Source organism: Dermacentor variabilis, chromosome 8 (assembly GCF_050947875.1).
Source record: "Dermacentor variabilis isolate Ectoservices chromosome 8, ASM5094787v1, whole genome shotgun sequence".
NCBI lineage: Eukaryota > Metazoa > Arthropoda > Arachnida > Ixodida > Ixodidae > Dermacentor > Dermacentor variabilis.
The window spans coordinates 59,879,480-59,899,227 of NC_134575.1; the positions used below are offsets into that span (position 1 = coordinate 59,879,480).

The following is a 19,748-nucleotide window of genomic DNA, read 5'->3' on the forward strand; positions in this document are numbered from 1 at the left end:
GGACGCCGTCTATGGTCCGTGAATTGTAGAAACGCTGGAAAAGAGGTTTTTTTGAGTTTTCGCGTAACAGAATGACGTTTTCACATATATTCAAATTACAATCCGAGAGCTACCATGTCTGTAGGCTGTGTGTAGGTCGTATAGTTTACGATTTTTCGACGTATTTTGGCTTGAGAAATTCAATTAGTTCAGTAAATTCCTTACGTCACATGAACGGCCTGGGTATGTGTGGTTCGAAAATATTTTTGCCGATCGACGTCTGACGCCGGATTTTCTGCGACACGGGCTCCTTATGTACAACTGTCGTGTTAAAACACGGCGCATACGAAGCTACCTGCACTACGCGCACTCGGAAAACATCGCATATCACTTTGAAGATGAGGCCCGAGCGGGCGCGCCCTTTGGCCACAGCAACCTCCGGAGAGATACGAGCCCCCCACAGCCTTTGCCTCACCCTCGTGCGCGACAGGAGAGGGCGCGCTTGCCGGCCCGCCTTCCTCGCTCGCACACGCGAGAATGAGCCGCGTTCGCTGGCTCGCCCTCGCACGCTTTCGGAGATGCAGCATACGGCGCGCGGCGATTTCATCGCCCTTGTACTTTATACGGAACCTCACGGCGACGACAACACCGACGGCAGAAATGCGCTTTGAATTTCTGTAATTGCTATCGCAATAAATATTGCTGGAGTGGAGGGAGCGCCCGTCAATGAAGCCGCCGCGTCGCCATCTTGCGGGGGCCAAAACCACACCAGTCACCGCAGGGTCGTCGTATCGTGCCACGAGCCGTGCTGTGCAGATCCCAAATTGTGCTAGCGCGCTCGGGTGTCTTTAAGAAAGTTGATCACCAGCAGCTGACATGTTAGCATTATCCTTCTCATTTAAATAAGACTGCAGATTAGCACTGCCTTGCTCTAGAATGAAAAAAGATATATTTTTCAGGCTAAAATAAAACTAACTAAATTAACAAGCATGTTGTCAAGCGAGCACAGGCAAACAAGTCACTCGATCACCGCGGACGCTAGCTGTCAGAACGCTGGCGCGATGAAGAGCGGCAGCAGCGGCTAGCGAATTCCTCTTCTTGCTGCCTTTTACTTCAATGCGAACTAGGCACACGAGAACAGAGTGCACACAAAGCCATCAGCTATATCCGGCCGGCCAGCCTTCAAACCAGCAGAGATTGCCTCCAACACAAGCGTCCTCGCCCAGTCGCCGCAGCTGGATAGAGGAGATGATACGCAATACCTGACCCACCTCCTAGAACGCGCCCATCTACCCCCTGTGCACGTTGCATTTCTCCCTCGCGAGTGCGAGAGCACACCGCCGTATCAAGCCTTCACGGTGTTGGCATGATTCTTATGCTGGTCTGTCACCCTCATAAGCTTCCACTCACACCAACAGCATACGGCGCGGCCGCTATGTTATTGCACTTAGACGTTACACGAAACATCACAGCGACGCTGACGGCAGAAATTTGCCTGCAATTTCGATATAATTGCTATTCCAGTAAAACTGATTCTTAATGAGACAAGAAACCTGATGAGCTGGTTGAGAAGGAAAAATTAAATATGGGTGGCAACGCCGCCTTGAAGTTCCTCGCACCAGGTCGTTGCGACATAATGTAGCTTGACGGCGTCTCCTCCGAGCAAAGGTAATTTCCAGTCAGTAAAGATGAACTACATTTCATTTAAATGAGAAAAAGAATCTATTCGGCAAGTTGCAGGAGCTCTTATCGAGCCACCGACAGCCTTAACACGAAAAAATAACTTGAAATCCGTGGTGCCACATTGACGTACCAGCACTGGGGTTCAGGCGCGAAATTCAAGAAACGAAGCTTTCACCTTCATCTTCTCTTCTAATAGTCAACCTATTGCTACACAATCAATGAATATAGAGTTCCTAAAGAATACCTTATCAGTTTGAACTGATTCAGTGCTTCTCTATATTATTTTGGGAAGTTGCCGCAAGCAAACAGGACTTTAAGGAGAGGACAACACGAATTTGCCCCTTCCTTCAAGTCCTGTGTTTGCTTGCGGCAACTTCCTAAAATCATAAATCACCAACTGGCCTACGACCACACTCTTCTATGTTTCTCTTTATTGTCCTCTTAAGGTGCCCACGGCCACACATACCTAAATTTCTATTGTACAATTATACTATATTTCTTCCCTTCCGATATTAGTTGCTTATTGACCAATCAGTCAAACTGAACGCATGCATAACAGCTACAGTGTGCTGCGCCCACATCCTTGGAGATCATCGGTGGTGGTGCACACGCAGGCTAATCGGGAAACCCCGGATCACCAGTCCTTGCAGTGCAATGTTAGTATGACAACTATTCGCAACCAAGTCACAAATGTAGAAAGCTTTATTTACACCAAAATAAATGGGCAAGTCAATGGATGCACAGTTACAAGAGAAAATTAGTTTCAATACAAGAATTCACAGCATGAGTTTGAACTGTCTGCTCCAGTATTGATATTGTCACTACTATGCATAAAATATCAACCCCACAATTTTAAGAAATCATGTTAAAAGAATATAAAGAATATTTACATTTATATATATATATATAAGAATATAAAAAGCCATGCAGTGGATTAAGATACAGCCAACATCATAAAAATTTTAATCTAAAATATTAATTGCTAAAAATAAAAATTACAATGTCCTGGTTATGCTCAAATCAATGCCTGCCTCAGAGGTACCGAAAGATAGAATTCCACAGTTATGTATGCATAACTCGTGATTAGCTCATTCCTTTTTTTTTCCTTAGAAAAAGAAGGGAAATGTATAACGCTGCACAAATTACGGATGCATAATTCTGCATTTTGCTAGCTAAGTATTTACATAGCTATATACACTTCCTGTGCCACTTGCATAAAAGCAAGCTATCGCTGCCATACACCATTCGATGACAAGATGCTCCTGCGTGCAGGTGATATACGCTGATACGGCCCCCATTTTCCACCTCTGATCCCTCCCTGCACGACACTGAGTGAATGGAAGCTTCGTGAAAGATTCAGTGGTGCACAGGGAACCAGCCCTCGTCCCTGCTGTGAAGCACAGCTGGCTCTCGTTACTGTTTGGCTGACTCAAGCCCTAGCCATCACAGCAGTGCATAGAGCTGATGGAGTGGAGCATAGGTAGTTTCAGAACCAGCGATACGGGAGGCACATAGCAGTGCGTTAATGTAGTGCCGTAAAGGTGAGCTGTTTCTGCAGTGACTGCTATACGCTCCCACGTATAGCAAATGCTGCTCAATCGAAGTAGGCATGCTGGTCTGTCGCCAGAAAAAAACGGTAGATGCGCCCCGACACAATGGGGCCAACGCGGCGTGTTGACTGCAGCGCTCCCGCACCTCTCCGCACCTGCAGTTGGTGAAAAGGTCAGCAACCACTGCGGCAAGCTTGAAGCTTGTTTGCAACATGTGAAGCTACACATAAGATACCAAATGAAAGTGACAGTTGCCTTCAGTTTGCTTGCTGATCAAGCAAGTACCGACAAGAAAGAAGCTAAAACGGAAGGCTGTAATGGCCGGACCAAGCACTACAGGGCTGCTGCATGAAAGGACACTAGGAGAAATGTTAGGTTAGGTTTGAGTGGTAAAGTACACTTCTGTAATGCCAGAAACATCAGTCTTACTGTCAGCGAGTGAAGCGGACTTTTATCAAAAGTTTAGCCTAAAGTGCATTGCATCACTGGAAGGCTGCACAAAGGCCTCCAAACTACCTACTATGTATTTGGCTCACTGAACACATTAGCGACACTGAATTTACCCCTCATGGATACACAACAGGGCAGGTTTGTTTGGATAAATGGAACAGATGAGGCACCCGTCCTGTCTGTTGTTCCATTTGAACTTGAAGCCATGCACTTATCTTCCACAGATGACGCTGCAAATGAACAATGCTTGCTGCTTAGAAATTCGCTAGCCCATATATATTCAGGCTCCATGGTACAAAAAATATCTTTTGAACCTGTGTTCCATCAGGTTCCAGGTTCATAAAGTAACAGTGTAGCTTCTCCTTTTCTTTATTTACGTATGCATCTGCAAGTTGGGCAACTGGAGCACACTTTGTGCAAATGCTAATTTGCTTCAGCCAGAGGGCATCGATGGCAATGGCCTACCTGGATGTCTGCCAACAGCGTTTCCCCTTCTGCACGATTCTTGCATGCTTGATAGGCCTGGGAAAATGCACACGCAATGACACACGTGGACACCGTCCAAACTAATCTACACAAATTCTTGCTTCTTTATGTCATCATCATCATCACCAGCCCATTCTTATGTCCACCGCAGGACGAAGGCCTGTTCCGGCAATCTCCAATTACCTGTGTCTTGCACCAGCTGATTTCAAGTTGTGTCTGCAAAGTTCCTAGCCTTGTCACACCACCTGGTTCTCTGCTGTCCTCTACTCCCATTTCGTTTTTAACTCTGTAACTGTTCCATAATTCTAATAGAACAAAGAGTTCTTTGTTCAATGCGTTACATGGCCTGCTCGACTCCATTAGTTCCTCTTAATCACAACAACAACATGGGTTACACCAGTTTACTCTGCAATCTACACTACAATTATCCTATCACTTCGTGTTACTCTTTACTTTTTTTTTTGTTCCATCATATGTTTCACTGCACTTAACTTTTTCACAAGCATTAATGGCAAATATGCCCTTGCCCCTGATGCCGTTTTGTTATGGTGAGACCCACCTGCATGACCAAATAGTCTAGGCAAGAGAAAGATGATAGAACAAAGGAAGGGAGGTCAACCAAAACCAAAAACATGGTTGGCTACTTTAGAGCCTCAGGCACAGCCCAGTGCGTTGCCCTCTGGCAACAACATGGACGAGCAAACAACTCGCCACCTGCAGGAGGAGCTTGGGCCCCGGGTAGCGGCACACAATGGCCTCAGCCACGTCTCGGCTGACGCTGGCAAACTGCTCCAGCTGCGCCTGCCAGGTGCGCCGCAGGCTGTCATGCTTGGACAGCGAGCCGGGGGCCAGGTGTTGCAGTGGACGACTCTGCTTGGCCTCCCTGGGCAATTTGGGGCACGAAGGGATGAGAACATGCCGATGTCCCCACCTCGGGCACAAATTCTGAAACCCCGTTGTTTTAGTTGAACCACTTCCTAGCCTCATGCTAAGGACCTTTTGAGCCTCCTTTCTGCAAAGTATTGACGAAGGAAGCAAGTTTATTCTGGAAGCTACCTTCACCTTCCTCACAAAAGCAGCACTTACATAAGGTAAGTAATGCATTCCTGCTAAACTGAGAACGTTAAAATGTGTAATATCCCAGAAGCACAACCCCAAAAAGAAAGCAAGATGGGGACAGTAAACATTATTAAAAGCTTGTCGCAATACCATATCTTTTGAGGGATAAACGTACGCACTCTGTTACCGATGGGTTACTTTTACATAGCTCGCACAGCTAGCAGCAAACTTGGAACAGCAAAGACTGGCAGGCAACAAATTGTTTTTACATCACACTGACTGTTTAGGCAACCCTGCTGTTGCCGATGATTTTGCCTGCTTCAGAAGCTTGTCTGTAGAAATGTGGTTGAAGCAACTACCTCTTTTCTGTTTTTATTGCGATAACAAATATATGGACACTCCAGGCGCACCTCTTCCGTCAACGTCGCAGTCACCGTAATGTTCCGTATAAAGTCCAAGGGGGCGATAACACTCTCACTGCGCACCCTACACTGTATGTGCAAGTGAAAGCATGCGAGGGGACCCGACAATCGAGGCTCGATATAGCCTGTGCAAAAGGGAAGAAAGCTGGGAGGAAGCACACCAACTTCTGTCGTGCAGCAAACCGGATTTTCCCCTCTGGTTAACCTCCCTGCCTTTCCCCTTTCCTCTGTCTTTCTCTCTCTGTCGTGTGCAAGGCGCCGGGGGGGGGGACAGTGTTCTACTCCGGCTGCAACTGCGTACATATGTGGTGAGTGCGGACAGTCCAGCGGCTGTATCTTAAAGGGACACTAAAGGTTACCAGAAAGTCAAGTTAAAGTGGTAGAGCAATGTTCTATAACGTCTAAGGTTTCAATCTAATCGCGAACAGAGCTTTAGTAACTGAGGAATTGAGGTAAATGCATGACACGATTTGAGACCCCCCAGCGACATTCCGGTACTAGCCCGATGACGAAAGCACTCCTCATAATTTGTGTTACTAATACTCAACTACTCGTATTAAAAATAATGATGATGATGATGTGTGTGGGTTAGTGGCGCAAGGGCCAGATATGGCCAAAGAGCGCCATGTCCGTGTTAATTTGTTTGCAGTGAAATCATGAGTACTAAGAAGTTGGTGTGCCGTGGCTGTAGAAGGGCCTTAAAAATGGTAGCGCTAAAGTGCGTAAAATCTGTATAATACGATTATGGCGATGATTTATGAAGTGTACTATGAACAATAAGACAATTAAAAAGAATGATACGATGTCTAAAGATATATCAGGTTATATAAGATATGCTAGAGCACTAATGCCTCCTAAGAGCCCTTGAGACACAAGGGCCTGGAGGCATGTGCTATTTAAAACAATTATCGCAGCGGCATCCTCTGGAGCGAGGATGCTCTACGAATTTAATGGGCTTATGACGTGTAGAACTACATCTTTTAAGAAGTCGAGAACTGCCTTGGTATTAAAAAGCGGTTCATGACCAAGAAACATAGCCGGGTGCAGAGGGATGTAATAACGGTATGCTAGCGGAAAATGTTTCTTTCTTTCAGGTTCGGCTTTCCGACACTCCAAGAGGACATGGAGGACGGTCAGCCTCTCACCGCATCTACCACAGGTTGGAGGATCGTTTCCCGTGAGTAAAAAGTTGTGGGTCCCAAATGTGTGTCCTATTCTGAGGCGACAGAATAGGACTTCTGTTCGCCGAGATTTTGTTGGGGAGGGCCAGAAACCTAACCGGGGCTTTATAACGTGCAGTTTGTTATTTGTTTGCGCGTCCCACGTGCACTGCCAGTGACTTCGCAGTTTATTTCGTACGAAAGGCCTCAGGTCTGTGACAGGCACATCAGCGGTAGGGTTAACAGCTTGCGATGTGATTGACGTGGCCATCTCGTCCGCGAGAACGTTGCCTTCGATTCCCCTATGGCCAGGGACCCAGCATATTATGATATTCTGGTTAGATGAGTACGCTTTACATAATGCCGAATACAGTTCATTGAATACGGGATTTTTATGTTTGTAGAGTGACTTTAAGGCCTTCACGACGCTTAGAGAGTCTGTATAGATCACTGCTTTTGAAAGTTTTGATCTTCTTATATGCTTCACGGCAGAGAGTAATGCGTAGGCCTCGGCCGTAAAGATGCTTGTTTCGGGGTGCAGTACATCGGATTCCGAAAAGGATGGGCCGACTGCTGCATAGGATACCCCGGCATTTGACTTCGAAGCGTCTGTGTAGAAATCTGCGCAGGAGTGCTTGTACTGTAGTTCTAGGAAATGCATTCTGATTTCGATCTCTGGTGCGTGTTTTGTTATTTCTAAAAAGGATATGTCACATTCTATGACCTGCCACTCCCAAGGCGGTAACAACTTGGTTGGATGCATTAGGCGAAGCTCGAGGAGTGGGACATGTATCTCATCACTAAGCTCCCTCACTCGAAGCGAGAAAGGCGTTCTTACAGAAGGACGATTATGGAATAGTGTAGTGCAGGTCATATCGTTAACAGTGTTAAAACATGGATGTTGATGATTGGAGTGTATTTTTAGGAAATATGTAAGGCTTATGTAACTTCTCTGAAGATGGAGCGACCATTCATTTGATTCCGCGTATAAGCTTTCAATCGGGCTTGTTCTGAAAGCACCAGTGGCTAAGCGGATACCTAGATGGTGGATAGGATCTAGGATCTTTAGTGCGCTCGGAGCGGCAGAGTTATATACGACGGCACCATAGTCCAATCGTGATCGAATTAGGCTCTTATAAACATTCATCAGACACTTCCTGTCGCTACCCCATGTTGAGTGGGATAGAATTTTAAGTAGGTTCATTGTCCTTAGACATTTTTCTTTAAGATATTTAATGTGCTGTATAAAAGTAAGCTTGGAGTCTAGTATAATACCTAAAAATTTGTGTTCTTTGTTTATGGGTATTTGATGTCCACACAGTTGAACACACGGATCTGGAACCAGGCCTCTCTTTCTAGTAAAAAGAACACAAGTGCTTTTGTGGGGGTTGATCTTAAATCAGTTTTCGTCAGCCCACTTGGAAACCTTGTTCAGGCCCTGCTGTACCTGTCTCTCGCATACTGCGAGGTTGCAGGATTTAAAGCCTATTTGTATATCGTCGACGTATACGGAATAAAAAATGGCCGGTGGCAGTGAAGCACGTAGTGTGTTCATCTTAACAATAAAAAGAGTGCAGCTTAGCACACCTCCCTGGGGTACACCAGTTTCCTGCGTAAAAGGGCGTGACAGTGCATTACCGACTTTTACTCGGAAGGTACGATTGGACAAATAGCTTTCTATTAGGGCGAGCATATTGCCACGGATGCCCATTCCCGACAAGTCTCTCAAGATTCCGTAGCGCCACGCTGTGTCGTACGCCTTCTCCATATCTAGGAACACGGATAGGAAATATTGCTTATGTAGAAAGGCGTCGCGAATGTTTCCCTCAATGCGCACAAGGTGATCAATTGTGGACCGCCCTTCCCTGAAGCCACACTGAAAGGGATCAAGCATTTGGTTTAATTCCAGGAAATGTATGAGCCGCCGATTAACCATTTTCTCAAACAGCTTACAAATGCAACTTGTGAGGGCTATCGGGCGGTAACTTGACGCCAACGAGGGATCTTTACCTTGTTTCAGAATGGGAATCACAATCGCTTCTCTCCATGCAAGTGGAAGATACCCAGCAGCCCAAATAGTGTTAAAAAGTGCAAGTAAAGTCAATTGTGTATCAGTGTGTACGTTCTTAATTATGTCGTACATAATTCTGTCAGGTCCTGGAGCAGAGCTCTTGCATGTGATCAAGGCAGCTCTTATCTCGGCAATGCTAAAGGGACGGTTGTAAGGCTCATTCTCTCGACCTTTTCTTGTTAATGGCTTACGTTCTTCTGTTTCTTTGTATTTGAGAAAGGATTGTGTATAATTTGTTGGACTTGACACGCTCTCAAAATATTCCCCAAGTGAGTCTGCCTGGTCTTGCAGTGTATGTCCCTGTGTGTTTACCAGGGGGAGTGCATGTGTTTGCCGCCCTCTGATCCTATTTACTCTGTCCCAGGCTTTGGCCTCATCCCTGAACGAGTTAATACTTGATAAAAACTTGTGCCAGCTTTCTCTTCTGGCCTGTCGGCGGGTTCGCCTGCCTTGGGACTTTACTTTTTTAAAGTTCATAAGATTTTCCGCTGTGGGAGAAGCGCGTAGCAACCCCCACGCCTTGTTCTGATTCTTATGGGCGATCCTACATTCGCTGTTCCACCACGGCACACGTCGTTTGCATGCCAGACCACTCACTTCGGATATGCATTTTGATGCGGCATCTATTATGAGTGATGTAAGATATTCCACAGCCGCATCAATTTCTAAAGAAGACATATCGGCCCATGAGATGTTAGTGAGAGTTCGATATTTCTCCCAGTCGGCTGTATCTATCTTCCACCTAGGAGCTCGTGGAGGAAGTTCATTTTCTTTAGATGTTCTTAGCAATACAGGGAAGTGATCGCTCCCGTAAGGGTTTCTCGTAATTTCCCATTCGAGTTCGAGCAGTAAAGAGGCGGAAACTATACTAAGATCTATTGACGAAAAGGTTCTGTTCGCAAGAGAGTAATATGTGGGTTCTTTCTTATTTAGAAGGCACGCTCCAGAAGAGAAAAGGAACTGTTCAACGAGGCGACCTCGCGCATCGATACGAGAGTCTCCCCACAAGGTGCTGTGTGCATTGAAATCGCCAAGAACAACATAAGGTTCTGGCAATTCATCTATGAAGGACTGAAATTCATGTTTGCTTAGTTTGTAGTGTGGGGGTATATAAATCGAGCAAATAGTGATAAGTTTGTTTAGCAAAACTATTCGAACCGCCACTGCTTCAAGGGCCGTTCGTAGCTGTAAATGTTGACATGCTATGCTCTTTTGGATTACAATTGCAACACCTCCCGATGATGCGATTGCATCATCACGATCTTTGCGAAAAGTAAAATACTGTCGGAGAAAGTTGGTGTGTTGTGTTTTTAGGTGTGTTTCCTGTAGACACAGCACTTTTGGATTGTGTTTGTGTATGAGTTCTTGTACGTCATCAAGGTTCCTAAGAAGACCTCTAACGTCCCATTGAATAATTTGTGTATCCATATTGAAGGTTAATAAGTGCTGTGTGTATGGAAACAGGTGATGCCTTAGGTTACAGAGCTCTTTCGAGGCCCTGTAACAGGGGTTCTGCCCTTTCTGGAGCGTTCGAGTGAGCCTCGCCGCTCCTTAGGCGCTTGGTGCGCCTTGGGAATAGGTGTAGTGTCCATTGCCTCTTGTGAGGCGCCGGACACATGCTCTTGCGAGCGAGAAGTTACTAGAGAGGGTCCCGCCTTGGAGGGCAAGACCCCTGCGCCCACCAGCCCGGAGGTCGATGGGGCTCCCCGAGAGATTTGGCTGCGCCGGCTGTTGCCAGCGCAGGAAGGGACCTGGGAAGTTGAGGCAGCCTCGGCTGCGCCCACCTTCGGGGTCGATGGTTCCTTCTCCTCGGTTGACGGAGCAGCGCTAGCTGCAACCGTCGCGGGGGCAGATGGCGAGACTGCCGACTCACTGCTTGTGGGTCGGACAGCCGCCGGAGGCCGTTGTGACGCTGCCCCCTGACGCGCCACTTCGGCAAAGCTTTTCTTTGGCAGGTATGCTACCCGCCTTCGTGCCTCTTTGAACGATATATTCTCTTTTACTTTTATGGTTACAATTTCTTTTTCCTTCTTCCAGGAGGGGCACGACCGTGAGTACGCGGCGTGATCCCCATCACAGTTTACACAGTGTAGAGAGTTATTACATTCTTCTGTTGCATGTTCAAGGGCACTGCATTTCGCACATGTTTGGCGGCCTCGGCAGCTCTGCGAGCTGTGGCCAAAACGTTGGCATTTGAAACATCTCAAGGGATTTGGCACATACGGTCTTACACGGAGCTTGATGTACCCGGCCTCGATTGATTCGGGCAGGACACTTGAATTGAAGGTGAGGATTAGGTGCTTGGTCGCAATTTCTTTACCCTCGCGCCTTATCTTGATTCTTTTGACATTTATGACATTTTGATCACTGAAGCCCTCCAAGAGTTCAGCCTCAGTGAGCTCAAGCAAATCATCATCTGACACAACACCACGGGTGGTGTTCATTGTACGGTGCGGGGTTACTGTTATGGGGGTCTCTCCAAATGATACTAGTTGCGGTAGTTTCTCATACTGTTTTACATCGCGGAGCTCCAAGAGGAGGTCGCCGCTTGCCATCCTCGACACTTTGTAACCTGGACCAAAAATATCAGTTAGGGACTTTGAAACAAGGAATGGTGAGATGTATCGCACTGCTTTGTTTGGCTTTTCGGAATGAATAACATGGAAGTGGGGAAAGTTCTGGGTTTGGCGTCCAAAAAACTTGAAGACATCTTCGGTGCGCCCTCGTTTCTGAGGGCGATCAGTAAGGGAGGGGAAAGAAGTTTCCATGAAAAAATGTATGCTTTCGGCAACAGCGCCGACCGCCCACCACGGAGCCCAACGAGGGGACGCGGCAGAGCTTGCGTACAAGTCTGCACGACGCCAGTCGTACGCCGTCACTATAACCGAATATGGTGTACCCAAGGTTGGATAGCCACACAGAGTTAACCCGTGCCGCCAGGAGAAAGGAAGTAAAAAGAAGAGAGAAGGAGACAGGAAAGGTCAAAAAGTGAGAGATAAAGACGAAGATTCGAGGAGGGAGAGACAGGAAAAGGCGACTGCCGATGTCCTCCAGGTGGGTCAGCCTGGAGGTGCCGTCTATGTGAAGCCGAGGCCGAAGAGGTGTGTTGCCTCCGCCGGGGGGCCTTAAAGGTCCAGACACCCAGCATCGGCTCAACCCCCAGGATCCTCTTTTCCCCAGACACGGCTAAGCCGCGCACGGCTACACGCGGGAGGGTCCAATCCTCGTGTGCTCGGGTACGTGGTGTCGCAACACACCAAACGCCTGCTGACGCAGACGCCCCTGCGGGGTCGTATTAAAAATAATCATTTCATTTGATTATAAGACGGAAGAAAAATGCTACTTGTCTACGTCTATTCGATTCTAAGAAAAAATAACTTTTGACGTTACCCTTCAGTAGTATGGGTGGTCGAAAGGTTTCGTTTTCGCTCGACTCTGCGCCGCGCACGCTTTGAAGTTTCAGTAGTTTCGTTATCGCGTCATGCTGTGCGGGTTCCGCTGGCTCGCGAAACTTTCATTTCGAACAAGCATTGAGAATGCCACGTCCTTGTGATGTCGTGGGAAGCCCTCGTTGCTTTCCCGCTCCGGAGAGCCGGTGTCGAGGCCGCCGTCGTAGTACGCAACGACGCCGGCAGCGCGAGCCCTCAGCAGCAGGTTGCGCTCGTCAGTGCTCAAATCGCTGAAGTTGAGCCCAGCATCGCGAGCCAATCTGTCGTTGTTAGGGTCCATTGTGACGAGCGTCGAAGTTTGCGTCATAGAATAAAGTACCAGCTTATGGTCGCGCGCTTCTGCTTCCGCTAGCCACCATACTCCCACTTTCGCTCTGCTGTCGGCTCTGTCTTGGCTCTGTTTCTGGCCGCGCGTTTGCGTTTTGTGCAGAAAAGCCGTAGCACCGTCTGCGGACGCCGTTCTACTCACCGATGGCGCAACGTCACTATGAGACCATGATGTCAGTACTCCTCGATCGGAGGGCGGGCGATTTGAACTGCGCTAGAGGTACGTGGACGCTTCAGAACGCATTTTCTCTTAAAATAAGTCTCTCCTTGGCACGAAACAAGCGTTTCGAGGTTTCTGGGATGGTATTTCAATGGTCCACGTTCACTTAATAGTAACCTTTAGTGTCCCTTTAAGAGCAATCTGCATTGAGGGCAGAGTCAAGGTGCGTTGGTGGTGGCTCGTATCATTGCGCTTCTGTGTATTCTCGGCGCTCAGTTTGCGTTGAAGTGATCAACAGTGCAAAGGTCACTTCGCTCGCTGCTGCTGCCGCACTTCCTCATGCCAGCGTTCTGACAGCGCAAGTCCACAGTCATCGACTGTGATGTGTTCATGCTGGCTATGCGCGCTGACACCATGCTTGGTAATTTAGTTAGCAAGCGAATGTTTACAAGTTGACACATCGGATAAGTACTATCCTTACTTCGCATGTTGTCTGCTAATTTGCTACTGCAATCCATGCTTTGCCTTTCGGGCAAAACTGCGACCTTTTTTTCACCACCAGAATTCCAATAGAAGGTTCAGAGACAGACTAGTGAAACTGTTTTGTGAACAAGATTTAATTTTAGTAAAGCTTGGAGCAACATTCGTAAAATCATAAAACAAACTTTAGTTCATAAACTTTAGAGAAAATTCAGAAAAGCTGGTAGATATGGGAACAGATCCCATGCATCTGGGTTCAAGGGCACTTATCATAAGCAACAGGCGAAAGTAGACACACCAAATTGTGTATCACGTGGTAAAGCATGAGGTGAAGTGCTCGTGCAGGGCTAGGAGTGGAAAAGTAAGCAAGAATATTAACTTTTGGGCTGCCTTATGTGGAGGAAGCCCCAAGGAAACCTTCACTAAAGAGTGCTTAATAAGTAAGTGAACCAAGGTACCCTAACTGCAGTGACAGCTTAAGGTTTCACAATTTGGGTCTTAGTCCTACTGTTGCATTGAGAAATTTTCCCACTTAGGATGTTTACCTTTCTTACTGTAACAACAAATAAAGAAAAGATCTGCACATTTTGGAGCTGCATGTTGAGATGGCAAGCGACTGTTGTGCTCCGAGTTTCATGAGTTGTTGGAAAGCAGAGAGATGGTGCTGTTGGCATGACAACGTAAGACTAGAAAAAGCCCAGTGAGAAGATGCAGCTGCATGAAGAGGAGGAACAGCACGGGTGAGGAGCTTTGGAGGCATGACACGACAAGATCAACACCAAATTCAGCACAAGCAGCTAGCTATGTATATTCACTGCAAAAATAAGTTGGGCGGCTGCACACAGGTGAAAATAATTGCCTGCGCTTTCATAAAAAGTGTAATCAAAGCCTTGGGTGAGTCCATCTCATGGAAAATTTTCAAGCAGCAAGAGAGATGTGCATGCATGGAGGTTGACTGCCACGTGAGGTTCAATGCCCTGACAGGGGCTATAAAGGATGCTTACTTTTACGATCTGATTTCTGACCACCTGGGTTTCTTTTGTGTTCACGCAAAGCTTGGTTACATGAATATTTTCGCATTGCCCCCTTGTTGGAATGCGTCCACCAGGGATGGGAGTTGAATCTGTGGCGCTATGTTCAGCAGCAGAGCAACACAGCTACTGCGTGACTGCAGCAAACCATACGTATGAGAGAATGCAGCAATGTAGGAAAGAAGGGCGATGACACGGAGTGGCCAAATCCAGCATGCTTATCTGTGACTGCAACAGCTGTCCGAACAGCTTCTCCAGCCCAAACCCTAGACACGGTCTCCAGAGCCTGTTCTAGGGGCGTGCGAATACCGATTTTTGAGACTGAATCAAATACGAATAGAATAGTGCCAGCAGGAAATTAAATTGAACCGAATATTGAATACTTTTCGCACAATGAATAGCCATTATCGTAATCAACATAAAACGATGTTCACATCCCAGAAGCGGCAAAGCCAGCAAGTTTCTGTCATTGCACAGTACGTCATGAAGCGTTGTTCATTAAAACCTCGAATGAAGCATTAGAAGCAAACAAGTAGTTTCTTTAAATGCGCAGGACTCTTCAGAGAGTGTGATTGAATGCTGTACAGACTGTAAAGTATGGCTACCTAAGTGGCATAGCCTGCTCCATTACCCGAGTAGTACTCATGTTTTATGTCTATGTTAAGCCCGTGGGGGTGCAAATTTGTCATATCTTTGCTACAGTTGTATGTTTACTTGGATGCAGTGGATGTTTTGAAATATTTTCACAGCATTAGAAGAATATTTGCGCTTACGAATATTGACTACTATACGATTTGAAAAGCAAATCAAATAGGACACTATTCAATTTCTTATTCGAATGTTTCGAATATTTTCACACCCCTATCATGTTCCAGCACAGTACAAAATGCAGTTCATCAGTGCAATGTGCGCCTGAGCAGGCATACTCAGAGATGTAAGGGCCAGGAACAAAAACTCAGAGATTAGGGGAAAAAATCTTTTTTTTCTCTCTCTTTTTTTTAGAACAGAGAAGGTGGAAAAAAATCATTAAAATTTCCACATTCAGTTACACTTGCCATTTCCTGCTGTGTCAGCATACGGTTCTAAAAGCGACTTTAACAACAATAGAATGGCAGCACAGCTTTCAAGTGCCTTCGTGACATGCTTTTCAGTTTGATTTTCAAAACATAGCGCAGCCTTCAAACATAGGGGAATACAGGACGCCCTCTGGGTTTCAGTCTAGGACCGGCGGCTGAGACTCAGCGAAGCACGTGGAACCATCTACCTGGTGGCAAGGCCTTTTCACTAATCAGTCGCAGGCACCTATTGCTTCTAGGCTGCTGCAGATACCTTCGCCGTCTGCCAGTTGTGAACGACACTGGTCTCTGTTTAGAAATGTTTGTAACAAGCTTCACGACAGGGTCACAAGTAAATGTGTTGGGAAACTTGTCTATGTACAACCAAATTTTAATGTGGAAGCAGCCGTGATCAATTCTAATGCAAGCGTGTTCAGTGAGAGTGATACCCCTGCCACACGGGCACAGAAAATGACAATAACTGGCTGCCTTAAACTTTAATGTCATTCGAGGGGTGCCACACGGACATGCTTAATTGGCATTAAAGCTTAATGCCATTAGGGACGTAGTGCGTTCTTGTAACTCACTTAGCTGTCAAACGAGTACTCTCGATCCAATGTCTCCACATTCTGACGAGACTAAACGGATTATTAGTGAAAAACAGTTAACATATTCTTCACTTTCTTTGAAAAATTGCTCTTTCTCGCGGCTTAGTGCGTTCTTACAATTATTACAACTCACTTGGCCGTCGAATGCGTACTCTCGTTTACAATGTCCCCACCATGACCGTAGTGAGCACATTCTCATGATATTAAGCAAACTTGTAGATAAAAACAACTAATATTTTCTTCACTTTTTTAAAAGGAGCTCTTTATTTTCATAGAGATCAGCAGGTGATCTTGCCGCTACTCATGGCTAGAGCACTAATCGTGAGCGCGTTAGCCAGGAGAAGCCGTTAGATTGCATGGCGGCGGCTCCTTGCCTTGTTGGCTTCATAGTGAAGCCCTCAAATTTCTCGACGATGCTTGACTCAAAGAAGCAACGCAAGAACAAACTGGATGGAGCACACAGTCAAATTCTTCAGGATCGCTGCTTGAGACCTTTGAAGCTGTGAGAGCTATTTTTCCAATTTCAATGCATTGGCTACACTATGGATTGGTCTTCGAGCTAGCTTTGGCTTCAAACAGTTTATGACTGGGTGCAACAATGACATTCCTGAAGTAAACTACATACAATACGCCGATTAATGTTTCTCATGCCATTTCTTAAACATCTGCTTTCTAGATAACTGCTTTTTATTGTATTATGATTGGCAAGCAAACTTATTCGTTTCACTGCAGCTATCGCCATCGCAACGCTTAATGTCATTAAGTATGCACGTGTAGCAGCGATCGAAATATAATAGCATTAAAAAACTTAAGGTCTTAAGGTGCCACACGGGCGAGGTTAATGGCATTAACCTCGCCCGTGTGGCACAGGTATGACTCGGACGCTGAGTGAACTTGTTTTCAGTTATCAAATTAGCAATCTTTCGTAGAAGACAACAAGGCGTTCATTCCATTTCCTTCGTGTTCTCTACGTAACTATCACATGTATTTAAGGATAATTATTTTTTATTGCTGAAATAATAAATATAAGCTATTCCTACAGAAGTTTCAATTTTTCTCAGGATATCCAAAACTTCCTGAAAAGACAGGAAAAAAAAAAACGGTTTTCCTCCCACTGGGATGCGGGCACGTATATCTCAATCTCAAATGACACAGTTTGGACTTTTGTTGGCGTTATAATATTTTTTTGTGTGAAAGTGGCATTTTTTTTATGTTGCACAGCCAATGCATATGTGCTCCTGGTTTTTATTTAGGCTCTAGGTTTATTAATAAAGATTCAGTTACAAGTCTAGCAATCATGTGCCTCTCTTTCTTCTCTTGTGCTTTGTCTTTTCTTGCGCTACAGTTCAGAATGGTTAACAGCACTTGTCAAGCATGGATGGAGGGCGGTGTCTCCTGCTGTGGACACTGCAGCTGGTCTCTCACTTAGTGAAGGGAGACGGCAGGAGCAATCCATAGCAGAAGGGAATCCATCAGCATCCAGAGTTCCAATTCGGTCTCTCTCCGAACTAGTGGCTGAGCCAAATGTTTACTTTAGCTTGGATGATCTCACAACTGGCATACCGACCATGACATAGACCAGACAGAGGGTTCCCAAATTTTCTGGCCTTGTGGAAACCCATCTGGCTTCCCAGAGTCTCACAAACCCCCTCCCTACTTCTTCCCACCAGTATACTTACTCAGCCGCGAATCTTAACACCGCTGCCATGATCGCCTTTCTTGTGAAGGCTACTAAAGTGTGGATGTGGTGGTTTTAATTGTTAAATTGAAACTCTGATGTAGAAATTAACTGATTGGGGGATGGGGCCGGATTCGTATGGGCCCTAAGATGCTGTTCACGAAACCCCGTTTTTGGAACCCCTGACATAGGCAACAGCCAAAAAATTATGGGAAATAAGATGCATTCGTGGAAATCTATGATACGCAACGCTTTCTTGCATCATTTAAAATAAATGCTATGCAAAGAGATGAATGGTGCCTGCAAACCAATACAAATGTGGAGACCCTCTGCTCTGTTGAGCCTATCCAGCGGGATGACCTTTGTCCTTTGTAAATGTTGTTTGTCCTGTAACCGCAGCTGTGTGCGAGAACCCCAGCTAAGACTACTAGGCAAGATGCCAATGCCAAACCTGGAGAAAGAGGCAAAGAAGCTAGGCACACATGGTACACCTGAGCAACTGTAATGTGACAGCATTATCAGAACTATCATGATTGCATTGCCTGTGGAATTAACCTGCATTACGATTCATATTAAAAAACTTGAGCGATACGTGCTGTGCACTGGCCCACTGAATCACCACCTTATATTACATCATCCCTGAGATCAGCCAGTTTATATGGCAAGAAAACAAGCAAAGAGCAGCCAACCCATGCTGAACCATGGCGAGGTAGGCAAACTTCACGTTTACAAGAAACAGACACAAGGCTGCAGCAATGGGACAGTTGCCGCTTCATACCTGTGTGGCCGCTCAGCTAGAGCACGGGTGAATTTGGCCAGATATTCGGCCAGCTCCTCTGTGCTTTCCTTGGTGGCCACGGTCACACCACTGTCCAGCTGCAGTGGCACCAGCGTCTGCACAGTCACAGGCAACCGAGGAACGTTAGAAACCACTCGCTTGGCATGCCAGCTTTATCAATGCCAAAACAAATATGAAAGACAACAAGAAAAGCAATGAGCGAGACAGGATGGATGATCAGAAAGAAAAGAAAACCAAACACGGATGCATGCCACGCCATGATTTCCATCTAATGTGCCAATACACATGAAAACTGAAAGTTGAACGACAGACAAACGCATCATCTGTATCTATCCTTTCGTCTCTCAGCCCTCGTGTGCAAGTATGTGTGACATACTTTGTTTCATACATAGCAGGCAATGGTACGAAGGCTAGAAGGTTTAGTCTCACTGCTTGCATTCACGACCAAAAAACAGTGTGTAACATATGAAACAACAACAAAGGTATGTGTCATGTACTTCAAAGTAGCATTAGGTCTTGTCCATTTATGCCACGGGCTATGACGTAATCATTACGTGGAAAGTGTCACAGATCTGAACCTATCTGTACATCCAATGAGCAGAGGGTCGTGCTTTTGTGACCAGCAGCCAGAGCTGCATCACTAGCACTAGCGACCAAAAACATAGTATGCCACCTCGTGGAACAAAAAATACGCACAAATAATAATTCATTTGATGTATCATTACATCCGCAAGCTGTAGTTGTAGTTACATGAAGGAGTTATTCCGTAAAAGGAGTTGCAGATCAACAAAAGCAAGTGCAAATAGAAACGCATGAAGCAAGACTTCTATGACTGCACTAGATACTTGTGTAGCCTCCACAGTATTACCTGCTAAGTATGAAACAGAGTACAGCCAGATGTGATAGATCACGAACTCGCCCCATCATTTGTTTTATCTGTGCTTCGCCTTTACTTCACACCGTCTGTCCTGCCTCATAATATGTTGAGATTAGCCAGTTGGTAATTTCTGATTGATTTCGTGCAGCATGGACAACATACAGGCAGCAAAAAATTACGATAAACAATAACGCTGTTCACAGTTCTCGTGTTGCTTGTTACTTTCCCCTTCCCATGTGTGGTAGCTGCCGCAGGAAAATCAGCTGTCCCATGGCTTGCACCGTTTTGCCTCACCTTTGGCATCACCAACCAACTCGGCCAACTAATCCATAATAAGACATGCTGTTGGCAGAAGATTACTGGGACAATGTTCACAAAACTGTTTTATGGGCCCTGAAGTGCAAGCGTCCCTGAAACATGGCAC

The 19,748-nt window shown here is 46.0% G+C and overlaps 1 protein-coding gene across 3 annotated transcripts in view; it reads right to left on the reverse strand.

The window, feature by feature from the left end:
* Window positions 1-2,346: 2,346 nt before the first annotated feature.
* mms4 (Methyl methanesulfonate sensitivity 4) overlaps window positions 2,347-19,748 on the reverse strand; it is a 38,832-nt gene continuing 21,430 nt past the window's right edge. For all 3 annotated transcript variants that reach the window (XM_075702176.1, XM_075702177.1, XM_075702175.1), the window contains exons 9-12: window positions 18,427-18,542; window positions 4,863-5,031; window positions 4,128-4,184; window positions 2,347-3,367 (exon numbers count right to left, since the gene is read on the reverse strand). In XM_075702176.1, coding sequence (XP_075558291.1) covers window positions 3,257-3,367; window positions 4,128-4,184; window positions 4,863-5,031; window positions 18,427-18,542 — 453 coding nt within the window. In that variant the 3' untranslated portion in view covers window positions 2,347-3,256. The remainder of the gene's footprint in view (window positions 3,368-4,127; window positions 4,185-4,862; window positions 5,032-18,426; window positions 18,543-19,748) is intronic.